Below are 15,620 nucleotides of genomic sequence, written 5' to 3' on the forward strand. Positions count from 1 at the left end.
TGGCCTAATACACAAATAGGTTCCTGCTGAGCTTTTTCTACAAAAAAGCCCTGTTGAGACCATTTTAATTTCTTGTTAAATCATCAAAGTTGGTATGCTAGGCTAGTTACAGATCTTCCTGAAAGCAGGGACAGCATGCCTATTTACAGCTTCTACACAAACCACTATTCACCTGGTGGGGAGTCTGGAGTGTAGCAATAGTGCTTGGAGGATAGGATGTGATTTGTTAAATGTGTATAAATTTCAAGTGGATTCTTTTGTAACTTAGTATACTACAAAGATACTGATTTATAATAGGTTATTAACTTCTTTTTCAAAAATGCTCACATGGTTTAAAAATAAAAGGTATGGCTCAGTTCAGATGATAGTCTAAACCACAGAAATGATCTTCAGGTTCTTCCTTTTGGACATGGCTTTACTTTGGCATTGTGGAACCAGCTTCCGGAGGAGGTGCGGGCCCTGCGGGACCTCGGCCAGTTCCGCAGGGCCTGCAAGACCGCCCTTTTTAGGCAAGCCTATAATGACACTGACTGCTGAGTTGCTTGGTGTAAGAACCAAGATATCTAAGATTGGCTTGAATGTGACACACATAAATAGAGATGACATAAGAAATAACCCCCTGAAATATCAATAAAATACAAGTTTCATCTCATTTGTCTTCCTCATTACTACAGTAATGAAACTTAGTTATTTTAAAATCATTTTTAAAAATCTGAGTGCCCAAGGACATTCTTATCTCTTACAACCTTTGTGGAAGCCCTTTATGAGTGACCTATTGTTAAAGATCAGTGTCAAATTATGTGTTGTGTTGCTATGTGTTGAGGTTGACTCACTTTGTCTGTGATCGCACCCTTTTGAGTTGCCAGAATGTAACATTTAAGAACAATTTTGTGTGTGCTCATCTTGATCTTTCCATATAGAGTTCGTTTTTTAAAAGAACTCAGAGCCATAAAAATATATTAGGGAAGAACACAGGGGTAATAAAGAGCGAACAAAGGGAAGGGTACACCTCCATCCTTACCAGTACCGGAGGAATGTGGGGTGAGGTCAGTGTTGTGCAGGCATGATCAGCCTGTGTCCAAGCACAGTGCTCCTACACAGTCAACAGCTATGAGTCCGCATGGTGAGAACTGCATGTATTCTTTGAATAACCAAGCTTTAGGAATGGTAACTTTGCACTCTTAACAGTTTATACATTGACTAAATATGACTTGTTTCTTTATGTAATGTGTACATAAAGCCATAGGATAAAAACAGTGCTGAAGCATATAACTAAGATTTTATTTTGGTCTATATTATGAGGGTTAAGTGTAATAGGGATGGTGGCTGGGTGGTGTTTCTTTGAAGCAGAAGGCTGGACTTGATGTCCTTTTGGTCCTAGCTAACTTTTTAATTCTTTGACATAAATGGCATTATCTAACTAAAGACATCAAATCCAGCCTATCTACAAACTACTAAAGCTAACTTTTAAAAAAGAATGGTACTGAACTCGATGGAACAAACCTGGCATAGAAAAGCCATGTACTTAGCTGAGATGCATTTAGGTGAGTATCATGCAAAGACAGTGTACTTCAAAGATTCTTACTTTTATAATAATCAATAAAATAATTTTGTTTTTATTTTTCAGTGATGTAACTATAAAGGACCTGCTTTATGGAGAGACAGTGATAAAGGAAGGGGGTCTGGAACTAGATTGCCATGGTATCTGAAATGCAGTCCAGGGGGTGCACTTTGGAAGTGGAAATCAGTGGGAAGTAAACCCCAGGCCCCCATGTCCACTATTTTCCCTTTGAACAGCTTTCCCTTAAGTACTATTTTTTCCCTTTTAGCTGCAGCAGATATGTACCTGGGAAATATAGCTGAGGGGAGCATCTAAGAGACACAGCAACTGAGGCCAGAGTTAAGCAAATGATGCCCCTTTTCATAAGCAGAGATCCAAGTTTCAAGTCCCAGATCTGGCAAACACCATAGAACCTTAAACACCATAACTTTCTCACCTTTATTGCTAGCCCAGCTGGAGTTAGCTGTTCACAGTTTCGCTCATTCAAGCAGTCTTCGCCCATCAAAGATGTGAGATGTTGTAAACATTCTGCATGTCCTTGTGATGCTGCAACATGCAAAAGATTGTTGCCATTTTCATCATGAATTTTGTCCAGGTTGTCTGCTGCAAGGTGGGGCTATGCAAAAGAAATTTTGAGAGAGTTGGTTATTTATTTCAATATACACCTTTAGCAGTTATTAAACAAGTAAACAAAATAAATATTTATAATATGAATGACTTTCTGCTTAGTTGAGCTTCTGTTTATTTATTGATACTCTCTTTTGCAGAAGGTAAAATCGAGGTACTTGCTGTTCTGCTGCAAACTATGATAAAATTGTCTCCTCATAAATCGTAGTAATTAGCTGCTGCAAATAAATACTTGGTCATTTGTGATCAACACCTCTCGTGCTATATGCCAAATGTGTTATAATGAACCTCATCAGTAAAGGTTGAATCTACAAAATCTCAAATTATCTAATCCTAGCTTACTATATGCATATAAGGCTCAAAATTTAACTATCCAAAACAATCCTCTCCTCCTGCCATAAAATCATACATTATACTGTACAACCAAAAAGATAAGAATTATAATGTAACCAAGAGCATATAAACCTAATTTTAAAAAGAAAAAATAATTTAGACTCTGAGACACCTTATCCAGCATCCCATGTCCACATAAAACCAGCTATAATATTGCAAAAAAAAGGGAAAGGAAATAATTGGAATGCACTGGAGAATTAAAAAATGGAGTTTCCTTCCAGACTGGTGAAGCATCAGATCGAAAATTAATCATATAAATGTCACTCATTTTTATGAAGGCAGTTCTACTATAAGCATGACTTGATATTGATCTGCTGCAGTATGACATTTCCTATGATCCTAAGGGAATCTCTGTAGAACAATTTAAGGTTACATTATGTGGCATCGTCCTGTGTTTATTAATCTATCATATAAAGGGGGAGAAAAACATGGAAGCTAGCTCTAACATGTAACACAGTAACTCCATTTAGGCATCCTGCAAAATAATAGGTTAATTAAACTAATTGTTGACCCACTCTACTAAGTATGGTTAGTTCCTATCCTCAAACCAGGATCTGAAACTAGGCTTTGAAAATGATTTATTAACCACTGTCAACATAAATTTGGTTGCATTTGACAGATGAATGGAGACATGCTGTCTTAATCCTGGCTTGTTCACTGAAGCTGCCACCATGCAGGCTACGATACTAGTTGATCTTTGTGGGAGACTAAGGGACAGCGCAACGGTGAAGCCAAAATTTGTTCAGGCAAACCAGGATTTGAACGACTGCCTGTGAACCCAATCTTGGGTTCTCAAACTAACCACAGTTAAAAATAAACCATGGTTTTATGTTATGGCTGAACCAAACTTGCACAATTGTACCTCCGAATAGTCACTCAGCCATAAAGAGTTTTTTTGTACTATGCCTGTGTTAGTCTTTTCTACTAGTTCTAGCATGGAAATACATTTTAAAAGTTTTTCATAAATATCCTGTTAATTATGAAAACATCAGTTGGTTGCAGGGAGTAAGAAATGTAGTGAAATTTTAGCTTTCTATAGTGGCGTTCCACTAGTTCTATAGTGGAGTTCCATTTCATTCAGGATATAACATCTCACACTAGTACAAGAAATGCAGCATCAAATAATAAATTGCTAAAAGAACAAACAGAAAGGTTAACTCTGATGACATTGTTTGAATGATTAATAGTCTTAATTACTTTTGGTTAGCTTTTTTTTCTTGCAGAGAAAAACAAAGATTGTTTTTCTATTTGTGTTGGCTCACATAGAATATCCCCAGAGGTGGGATTCTGGGAGGGTTAGAATTTGCTGTATTTATCATTATTGCCCTATTATGTGGTATAACATATTTCTATTTTTAAAGTAACTGCTTTTTCCTTGTTGCTTATAAAAATCTGACATTGTACTCCAGGTAAATACTCCAGGTAAAGTATAAGCAAAAAGCAGGCACAAAACAGAGAATGCAGATATGCTGCACCTCCCACACCTTGTTAGCCTACCTCTAGTTGCTTTGGGAACGCCTTGTCATGGTGTCTGATCACAAAGCTGGAACTAACTAAAATCATCATGTGAATCAGAGGCCAAGTGTGGCTTCTGTGTGAACTCCTTTTCATTAAAGCTGTAGCAATAAACTGGAGTAAACACTCTTGAATAATAATCAGAGCAAAACAGAGGACTCTGTTTTACCATCACCAGTCTCTAAGTAGGAACTAAATTAATCTGCTCAAAAAGAAATGAGCAAATTCCCATCATTCTCAAAAGATAATTAAAACTTAATGGCAACAGTGCAAAGTGCAGAACATTAGGAGAAATACTAAGCAGGTATGTTTGGAAGTCACTCCCATTTTATTAAATAGGACTCCTAGGAGAATATATAAAGAGTACATTAACTGCCTTGTAAACTGAGTCTGCTACATTAAAATCAACCATCTTCTACTTTACAAACTTCAGGTTTCATATTTTCAACAACCCCTCACACTCTGCAATTTATCTGCAATGAATTATTACACTGAAAATAAAAAGGATTAGATTTAAACTAACCCCCAAAGAAACTGTGTTGTAAGATTTCCTACTCTAGACTTCTACATACCTTACAGATAAAAATAAAACTTACCAATAGTGATATCTGCCCTTCTTTCACAATATTCAAGATGCTCTTGATTTTTTTCATATCCTCAGCCCTTTCTTCTGAACTTCCCGAGTTGCTCCAGTTTGTATTGCTGTTTAGTTCATCATGTTTGTTTTCTGCCACTGTTGCCTGTAGGTGGAAAGCTCTTAACTGACAGTTAGGAATAGTCTTCTCAATTTTATCAGGAAACGTCCTGTAGAGGAAGCCGTTGGTCTGGGTTTCAGATTCATGAACTGAACTGCATTTAACTGGTGGCTGGGTGAACTCTACATCGTCTGTCAAATGTTTCTGCTGATCAGGAAGGATGGGCTGCGCTTTTCTCAGCTGGGAGCTTTTCACTGGAGACAGAACGCACAACTGTGTCATTCCCGCTGGTGACTTCTCAGCGCTTCCTGCATGGCATGACTTGCCACTAAGACCATTCAGTGTTGAATATACACTCAAAACCCTTTTCTCTGGAAATGCCTTACTAAAAGCAGCAAGCTGCTGGCTTGATTTAATATAAGGCACATCCAAAATTTCATCCATGTCCAAATCATAGTGTTCCAGCTCACCAAGCAAAACTCCAGGTTCAACACATTTTGTTTTAAGGGTCTCTCCACTGCCTGGATTGTGGTCACCAATCTGAGCAACGGGCTGACAGTCACTGCCCTTCTGGTACTCCATCTTTTGGTTCTTTTGGTCATCGCTTTCATTATTTTCAGAGTTTTCTGGTTGATGCTTAAGTGGGGAAACCCTCTTCACTGGTCTGAATTTACTGTACATATCTGCAATGCCTGTTGGTTTTTGTGCATTTCCAAGGAGTGTTGAAACTCCTGAACTCCAGTTAGTATTGGGAACTAGAAGGATACAAGAAATATAACTTACACTGAATTCCCCTCTTTAACTAACTATACAATATATTGTTGCTGGGTTTTATACTTTGAGGGGGAAAGAATTTTCTGGAATAATAGTACAACATTACATCACATTTTACTGTCTACTACATGCATTTTATGTGCATGCACACACACACACACAACTGAAGCTCAAAAGAGTTAGCTAAGAGACACTGAAATATTAAGCAACAATTTTAAAGTTTTAGTGATATCAGGAAAGAACTATCCATTGTAATAGAACAACAAATACTCCATTGTGACTAGGATTTTTAGCTTAATACGCTAAATTACATCGACTGAATTGGCAGTTACCCATCATTATTAATGCAATCTACTGAAAGATCAAATAGCACCTACTATTGTTGTATGATACTTATATGTTTTTACTGATGATGCATTTTATTTTTTTTATGTTACGGCTTATGAATACTGGTTTTTTATAACCTTTCAATGCAAGCTGCCCTTAGCCTTCGGCAGGGAGGGCGGGATATAAATTGAATAAATAAATAAGTTTTAATTCAGTGGCACCTTTATGACCAATAAAGTTATTCTGGGTATAAGTTTTTGTGTGCATACACACTTCTTCATATATGTTAAAACATATTTCACCAACCAGGTGATTCACTACTGTGGGGACCTAGAAGCCTTTTCCCGCTCTCTACACCTGAAGGAGTATGTTCAACATATGCAAGAACAGAACAAGAAAGAACAGGCAGTATCTTCACAACATACCATCACACAATCTACTGGAGAACAGCTAGCATTGTGACCAATGAATAAGATCCTGAACACCAACTGCCATCAAAACAAGGCTATAAAAAATAGACTCCACATGGACCCCTCCTAATAGTTGCAATGCTACACTAGATCTCTACATTTAATGCCTTCGCCATAGAGTCCAAACTGATGTGATTCACATATACCATGGCATACAATAGAATCTCAATCATGCTGAAAGGAAGGCCATAGACAGTCTCAGGAACTATCCAGATATTATAATTAAACAGGCAGACAAAGGTGGAGCCATTGTCATTATGAACAGATCAGAAAGAACATCCAGGAAGCTCAAAGACAACTCTCAAATACTGCCTTTTACAAACAACTGGAAGCAGATCCCACACAGGAATACAAAAAAGAATTTAACAAGATTATAAAGGAATTACCTCTGCATATTCATAAACAAAATCTTTCAGACACACCACAGAAACATTGACCAGGTACCTTTTATCTTCTACCCAAAATACACAAACCTGGCAGTGCAGGATACTCCATTGTCTCAGGCACTTTCACTGTGGGGTTATATGGATACATGACTCTGCTCTAAGACCTGGCCTATGCTATCAATGCTCCTAGTTATGTGTGTGACACCACAGACTTTCTGAGGAAAATACAATCTTTGAACAGCCTTCCTGAGAACACTATTTTAGCCACTATGGATGTGGCATCTCTATATACCAACATCCCACACAAAGATGGATTATAAGCCATAAAGAACATGATTTCTGACAACACCACAGCTGACTTTGCCACTGACTCTGCCAATTTGTTCTCACCCATGACAACTTCAAATTTGGTGACTTTTCCCTTCAGATCAATGGTACGCCCATGGTCACCCACATGGCCCCACAGTACAATAACATATTTATGGCTGACTTGGAGCAACATTTCCTAAACTCCTACCCACTCACATTTCTCTTATACCTGCAATACATTTATGATATCTTTATTGTCTAGACACATGGTAAAGAAGCCCTGAATAAATTCTACCAGGCATTCAACACCTTTCACCCTACCTTCAACTTGACAATGAATAAATCTATATAACAAGTCTGTTTTCTGGACACTACCATAAAAATACGCAATGGATGCATAGACACAACCTTATACCAGAAACCTACTTACCAACAAACGTATCTACATGCCTCCAGCTACCATCCTAAACAATCCACTGTATCCAGTCAGACTCTACACTACAGCCACATCTGTTCCAGCCCTACAAACAGAGATACTCATCTGAGGGATCTACAACAAACCTTTTTGGAACTAAAATATCCACTTAATGAAGTCAATAAACAGATCAACAAAGCCAGAATGGTATCCAGAGAAACCTGTTGCCCAAAAAAGATGATAATAGAACACCACTAGTGGTCACATACTGCTCTCAACTCAAAACAGTCCAAGACTTACAACCTCTATTGAATAATGCCTTGGTGGGAAGCCATGTTCTCTTTTACAGATACGGGGGCGATCATTTATGGCCCACAGACAGACCCCCAATCTTAAACAACTCCTCATCCACAACAGTACTACATCTAATTTGAACATGGACACTGGGACCAGAGCTTGCAATAAACCCAGATGCCAGCTTTGCTGACACATACACCCAGACAACACTATCATTGGACCTAACCACATCAACTATAGCATTTCAGGCTCATTCACTTGGTCATCTTCTAACATTGTATATGCCATTAAATGCCAACAATGCCTTTCAATTAGCTACATAGGGTAAATAGGTCAAACCTTATGCTAAAGAATTAATGGACACAAATCCGACATCAAGAATCACAAAACTGAGAAACCTGTAGGAGAGCATTTCAATCTCCCAGGATATTCAGTGGGTGACCTCAAAGTAGTTGTTTTATTACAAAGGAATTTCAGAAATAGACAGACTAGACAGGAGGTTGCTGAATTACAAAATGCAGGACAATGGAATCCCCAGGTTTTAACAGAGATTATTTGGTTCCTACATGTGCTATAGATCAGGGGTCCTCAACCCTCGTGCTGCGGACCAGTACCGGGCCGTGGCCTGTCCTTAACCAGGCTGCCCAGCCTTGGTGGCCACCCCACAGCCCAGTGCAGCCTCACTGCCCCCGTCTGTGGTGCCTCCCCCCCAAGGCACCTCCTCCTCCCTCCATTTTTACAATATTAAGGCTTTTTTACCATACCATACCAAACCTTTAATGGCATAATAGATTCAGATAAAAATACACAGAATATAAAAATTTAAACATTGGAGATAAAATCAAAATAAAACCGAGCTTACAGATGCATTCAAACATGGTCAGAATTAAATTTAAGGATGTCAGCCAGAAATTTTGCCACAGCCTCACTAACCACCCCCTCAGTATCACTCAATAAATAATAACAGGGTAGCAGAATAGACAAATCTGGAGAAAAAGAAAGCTTGCCAAATAAATCTTTACGGAGGTTATGGTATAAAGAACAATCAAGCAATATATGCTGGATTGAGTCAGGAGTATTTGCTCCACAGGAGCAAAGTCTGTCGACTAAAGGGACTCGCTGATATCTCCCTTGTAAAACTTTGGAGGGAAACGCGTTTAGTCTAGCCAACATAAATGCCCTGCGATGACTTGGAGTGGTTAGGTCTGATAGATAATTGGGCATTTTGCCACAGAAAGCATAAAGACCTAAGGAAGCTGGAGAGCAAATATAAGGGTCAGTTGGCCGTAATTTCGTTTCCTCCGATTCCCATAGTCTCAGTTTAATACATCTGAAGATATATGACTCATCAGCGGTAGAAAAATCATCTACCTCTAACCCCAATTGATTGAGTTTAGACAGAAGCACTGCTGTCCAGGATGAAATATATGGGTCTCTTTTCATACAATCAAGAAGGCTGTTGGGATCTGTTCTAAAATGAATTTTGAGCCAGAATTTAAACACTGCAATCCAGGCTTTTGTCTCCACCAAAGACTGACCCACTTCAGAGCAGAGAGCAAAGTAGGACACATATTTTGGCAAACCAAGAATTTGTCTAAAGAATGAGGCTTGAATGCCCTCCACTTTCCTGGTAAAAGCTGAGATCCAAATAGGGATACCATAGAGGATTTGGGCAAGCGTTTTGGCTTTGAACACTTTAATAGCTGCTGGAACTAATTGGTTGCCCCTTGCAAAGAAAAACTGTTTAATTTGAGCAGCTGAACATTTAGCCAAGTTGACGGTGTTGTTACGATGTGAAACCCAGCTTAACTTGTGGTTAAAAGTGATCCCCAAGTATTTAAAAAATTTTGTTTGCTCGATTGTTGAATTGCCAATAAACCATCTCTGTGGGCGCCAGCAGTTTGAAAAGACAACTACTTTAGCTTTGGTGTAATTGATAGTAAGTGAATTACAATTACAGTAGTCATAAAAGGCATTCAAATACCTTTGCAGGCCCACTCTTGTACAAGAGAGGATGGTAGTGTCATCGGCATAAAGTAATAAGGGGACCGCTCGGCCTGCAAGTTTAGGCGGATGACCGTTGACAGGGTTCAAAAATTGTGCCAGGTCAGTTAAAAATAGATTAAAAAGATGCGGGGCCAGCACGCAACCTTGTTTAACCCCCTTTAACACTGGGATTTTACTAGTCAAGTCACCGCTAGAAGAAAATTTCACTTGGCAAAAGGTATTAGAATGAAGTTTCCTCAAGAGAAACAGCAGACGAGGGTCCATTCCCAGGTGACCTAGCTTGATCCATAGTTGGGCTCTATCTATTGAATCAAAAGCACCCTTCAAATCGATGAAGGCAGCGTATAATTTTTTTGACCCGGTATGCATATATTTTTCAGCAAGGAAGGCCAGAGTGCAGCAGTGATCCATAGCAGATTTGCCTTTGGAGAAACCAATCTGTTCAGGACCTATGATGTTGCCTAGGCGCATCCAGTCAGTTAATCGGAGTTCTAAATGTTTTGCATACAGTTTGCCCACTATAGATAATAAACTAATGGGGCGGAAATTTTCTGGTAACTCCAACCCCCCCTTTTTGTATATTGGAATAATTATAGAGTCAAGCCAAGGGTCAGGGATGGAGCCATGCAGATCGATAAAAGAGAACAATTTTGCAAGGGGCAAGAGCCACCAATCGGCAAACTTTGTGAATACCTCAGCGGGAAGGCCATCAGGGCCAGGTGCTTTACCCGCTTTTAAATCCTTCAATAACTCACTGATTTCCTCTAGAGTTACTGGAGGCCAGACTGGCATATCAGCAACTGAGAGGTTTACTAAGATAGGAGGGGATACACATGGAGCAGCAAAAATGTTAGAGAAGTAATCAACCCATGTTTGCTCAGAGATATTTGGGTCAGTAACAGAATTGTTTTTTAGATTACCTGAAATGATTCTCCAGAAAGCCTTATTATTGTTAGATTTTATCGAGTGGTAAAGTTGGTCCCATTTATTCTGAAAGAAAACTTTCTTTTTGGATGTAGTAAGCTCCAGGTAGGCTGTCTTGTAAGCAATGTAGGCCTTAATTTTTGATTGGTCTTTGGAGTGACAAGCCTCTTTAAAATGAGCTCTCAGGTCTTGTTTCCAAGCTAAACAATCTGTATCAAACCAGCTGGAGAAACTAGACCTAGACAAGATCACAGGTTTAGCTTTGGCACTACAATAATCAATTAATAATGAGAATCCAGGAAGAATTGAATCGTCTGAATTAGAATTTATGATTGAATCCCTTAATCTGCGTAGCGCTTCAGAGCCAAAGAGGGAAGAAAACTCCCTTTCTAGGGCCGGGGACCACTTGATTTTTTTTAGAACATTCTCAGGGGCCTTCACGGATTGGGAAGGTGATACCATATTAACCTCCAGATCCAATCTTAGGGATAGAGTTAGGGGCAGGTGGTCACCCCACAGCCCAGCGCAGCCTCACTGCCCCCGTCCGTGGTGCCTCCCCCCCAAGGCACTTCCTCCTCCCTCCATTTTTACAATATTAAGGCTTTTTTACAATATCAAGGAAGCGGCCGTGAAGCGCCTTTCGGGCTCTATAAAGGCCAGTGGCCACTGAAAAAGCTGCACTGCCCTTGCTTCCATCCCACTTCTTTCCTGGGTGGGGGAAGGAAGTGGGAAGGAAGCAAGAGCAGCGTGGCTTTTTCAGCGGCCATTGGCTGCAGCTGCTGTGGTTTGCACAGTTTCCCCGCACAGTTTCTTAGTTATATTTATAAATCAGTTACCTATGTATCTTGAACCTAATTAACCCTTCCTGGCAACTACTCCCCTCTACCTTTCTGTAACGATTGGCACAGTCTGTTTTAATGTGCACAGAAGTGTGCATGCAGACAAAAGTTTATATCCAGAATTAAACTTTGTTGGTTTTAAAGGTGCCACTGGACTCAAGCTTTGTTGTTCTGCTTCAGACCAACATGGCTAACCACCTGAATCTATATTCATAGTAATATAATAGAAGGGGGGAAATCTTTAGAAACCACATTTAACCTTGAGCTTGGTGAGACAAATCAGAAACATTTACAGTGTGGTTTAACCTAGGGAACAAGGTTGTATGTGTTCCTGACAATTGCCACTAGATAGGGGCGGGGCGGCACCAACCAGTCAACCGTAACTTTTTGGCTCCCCCAAAGGAGCTTGCAATGCCCTATACACCCCCTCCCTATCAACCATTCAGATCTGATTGGAGGTTCAGCTGCCCATCAACATTACACAGCTGATAGGGCTAGAACCCATTTCCCATCTCCAGTTTCTACCACTGCTTCCTGGTGTCTTAAGACAGCATATGTGACTTGCTTATTGTACATGCTGAAATATGCAAGTGTCCAAAGAAAAGGAGAAGCCAAATGAGGAGGAGGAGAAGCATGTAATTTGGTCACAAACACATAAAGTTACCTTCTACTGAGTTACACCTGAATCAGTCTAGTGGTGCCTTAGCAATGAGGGGAAAGCATGTAGAGGAAGGGGAAAGGGAGCACATGGAACAAGAGGATCTCACCACCACTGCTGCTGCCTCCCCTGGGGAGTGGCTCAGGGCTCACATTCTGCTTGGGAAGTCCTTCTCTTCAATAAAATGGTTGCCTATCCCTTGTCTAAACTACTGTCTGAGGGGAAACTGTACATTATTTCTTCAGTGCCACTTTTCTGATCCAAATAAAAAGCAGTTTTAGTGGGAGGAGTTATCTCATGAGTTTAAAAATGGTACCTGTTTTTTGTTTCCCTTATAGACCAAACATCAACCTAATGTAGTTATTTTGATTGGTTCTGCAGAATGAGGGATAATGAAACATCTTCTTTCTCACCACTAACTAGCAAATTCCCCTTGTGGCTACATTTAAATATTTTTGAACCCATCATAATATATATCTTTTCTGAGTGTTACATGGTCTGTAGAATACAGCTATATTCTTGCTACCCTAAATAAAAGTTGCCCTTAAAAATTTCATTATATTCAGTTGGGAGAAACTGGTAACACTCTGCTTCATTCTAAATGTCGTGCATATGCTGTGCAATGCTTCATTTGCACCAAACCAGCACTCATGTTCAGAGTTTCTAACACACCATGTTGAAAGCAGCAATTATGCTAATATTGTTAACATTAAAGTAAAAAATGTACATTATGAAAAGGATAGAACTGAGTTTGACTAACTACCTGGATGTTTTCAGAAGCTTTCAGAATGACACTGCTCAGATAATTATGTATTATTCCAACAACAACATGCAACTAAAAAGTTCAGTTTTAAAAACCCTCATTGCATAAATGTATTTACGCATTGTATATAATCCTGGGTTCAAAGGGTGATACTTTTATGCTGGTTTTATTTACATGTGGAAATTTTTTTCAAGTGACACAAGAAAATGGATACCACATGTTTCCCAGCTGCTTTATTCTGACAAAAACTTGTAAAGACTTTGCATGGAAATGAATTCTGTCAGAGTCTTATGAAAACACTTATATTCACAGAAGGGTCAAGACTTTGACATAGTCTCAATAGTTAGTTTGTCATCACCTCCCTTGTATCTAGACAGTTATTTACTTTTTCAGGTTGAATGAATTTTTCATTTTCTAGTATAAATGCCAATTCTTCACAAATGCTTTTTGGATGGCACAGCTTGTTAAACACTCAGCATGCCAATGGCTGCGACCTTAGCTCACAATATAGAGTTTCCAGAATATCCCCTTGCTGTTTTCCTGAAGAAAAAGTATTTATTTGCAAAAGAACTAAAATAAGCACTAACTCTCTGACCAAACAGCCCCATTAGCCTTTGCCTTACCTCACTTCCCTGTAGCATCATCACTCCTTACCTCATTCCCTATATGTCTTCTTCCTGCTTACCTGAAAAACACACCATGTACTCCTAGTAGGGCTGTATACCTCAAAAATGGTATTTTTAAAAAATCTGGATATCAGGGAGCTGAAAAATATTGGTATTCATTGTTATCCAAATTTCAAATATTGCTTTGGTATTGAGATCTGAGTGGTTGGGGGGGGGGGGGGCGGGATTCCAATTCATTATTCCCTATGAAGAATGCTTCCAATGCGGGGCTGGGGTGGAATTCCAAGTTTTCTTCAGGGCAAAGAATAGCCAAAGACACAAGAGCAATCAAAGCTACTTCAGCCAAAAGCCTCTCAGAGCAGACAGAACCAGCAAGCTCAAAGAACCAATGCAAAACCAGGGAATCCCAACAGAAGCATGAGAAGAAGAAGAGATTGGATTTATACCCAGCCCTTCACTTGAAGTCTCAGAGTGGTTACAATCTTCTTTCCCTTCCCTTCCCCTCCCTACATCAGACAATCTGCAAGGTAGGTGGGGCGGTCTTTCAAGTACTGCTCTTGAGCAGAACAGCTCTGAGAGAGTTATGACTGACCCAAGGTCACTCCAGCAGTTGCACGTAGAGGAGTGAGGAATCAAACCCAGTTCTCCCAGATAAGAGTTCACACACTTAACCATTATACCAAATTGGCTTTCATGATGATGTAACAAGTTCAACACAACAAATGTACAACCTGAGAATCTCAAGCCAGAGAATTCTCTAGGCTGAGCTAAATAGGACCACTCTTGTAATCCGAACAAATGTAAAATCAGATAATTTAACATAATATGCAAACCAAGAATGCAAGGCAATGTTGAAACAGTGAATCCACTGCAAACTATAAATTCAACATAAAACCAACTAGTGAAAGATCCAAAGAACTAATTTCAAAGCACAGAATCTAAACCAAATCAAACTGGCAAACTGAAACCAAGCCCTGGAAAGAAGACACTGACAAACAGCAAAATTCATGGGGAAAAACAGCATTGAGAGCTGGTTCTCAATACTCCCAGATGTTTCTGGAATTTTTCAAGACCCATTTCCCATTTTCCTGGAAAATCCCAGATATAATCTAGTGTTCAGAAGATATCTGGAAAATACTGAAAGTGTATTTTTCGGATATATATTTGGACTGGATATAACCAAATGCACATTCCCAGCTCTGAGACCACAATTGCTTCCCCCCCCTTCACTCATATCTATTTTTGGGCTTTTTCTACAAACATAATTTAACATAATATGCATATTATGTTAAATTATTTCTACAAAAAAAGCCCATCAGGAACTCTGCATATTAGGCCACACCCCCTGACACCAAGCCAGCTGGAATTGTGCTCCTGTGCATTCCTGCTTTTTAAAAAAGCCCTGTCTATTATTGATTTGCTTCCAGAACCTGACTGGCAATCTCCTGCCCCAGTCTTGCCTTATTTGAAAACTATGTTATTTTTTTCTCTAACAGGGTCCCGGTGCCTACAGAAGCCCAATAGGAAAGAAAAATTCAGCTGGTGAAACTTGTATATCCACGTAGTCAAACCTTCATCTTCTGAATGTATGTTTGTCACGTACCATTGAAGGAATAAAGAGCCTTCCAGAAGAAAAAAGTTGACAACCCTTGCCCCCCCAGTCGGAATGAAGAGACAAATGAAGTGCGGATGGTAAACATGCGCTGAGGAAGCTGGCTGTTTGCTCGTCCTTCCCTTCGGATTGGAATTTTAAATAGCTCAAAAGAATGTAAATAGCCTTTTGGCAAGACTATTTGAAGAAGGAGCTTACTTACGAAGGTCTGAAGAACGTAAGAATTCCTTTCTGGGGTCCCAGAGGGTAAGATAACAACTCTTACTATCAAATTAAGGAGGCAACGCCCAGGCTAATTACTCAGCGTGTTGCGTGTAGCTCCAGAAGAATTAATAAGTAATTATGGCTAAATCAATTAAAGAGTTATCAGAACAAATGTCTGCTTTCCAGGCTTTAATAATGTCATCCCAGGACCAGATAAG

The 15,620-nt window shown here is 39.5% G+C and overlaps 1 protein-coding gene across 2 annotated transcripts in view; it reads right to left on the reverse strand.

Annotated features, from left to right (window-relative positions):
- SNCAIP (synuclein alpha interacting protein) overlaps positions 1–15,620 on the reverse strand; it is a 108,714-nt gene that overhangs the window by 65,750 nt on the left and 27,344 nt on the right. For both annotated transcript variants that reach the window (XM_060235547.1, XM_060235546.1), the window contains exons 3-4: positions 4,693–5,546; positions 1,998–2,177 (exon numbers count right to left, since the gene is read on the reverse strand). In XM_060235547.1, the coding sequence (XP_060091530.1) occupies positions 1,998–2,177; positions 4,693–5,546 (1,034 nt within the window). The remainder of the gene's footprint in view (positions 1–1,997; positions 2,178–4,692; positions 5,547–15,620) is intronic.

Source organism: Heteronotia binoei, chromosome 4 (genome assembly GCF_032191835.1).
Source record: "Heteronotia binoei isolate CCM8104 ecotype False Entrance Well chromosome 4, APGP_CSIRO_Hbin_v1, whole genome shotgun sequence".
NCBI lineage: Eukaryota > Metazoa > Chordata > Lepidosauria > Squamata > Gekkonidae > Heteronotia > Heteronotia binoei.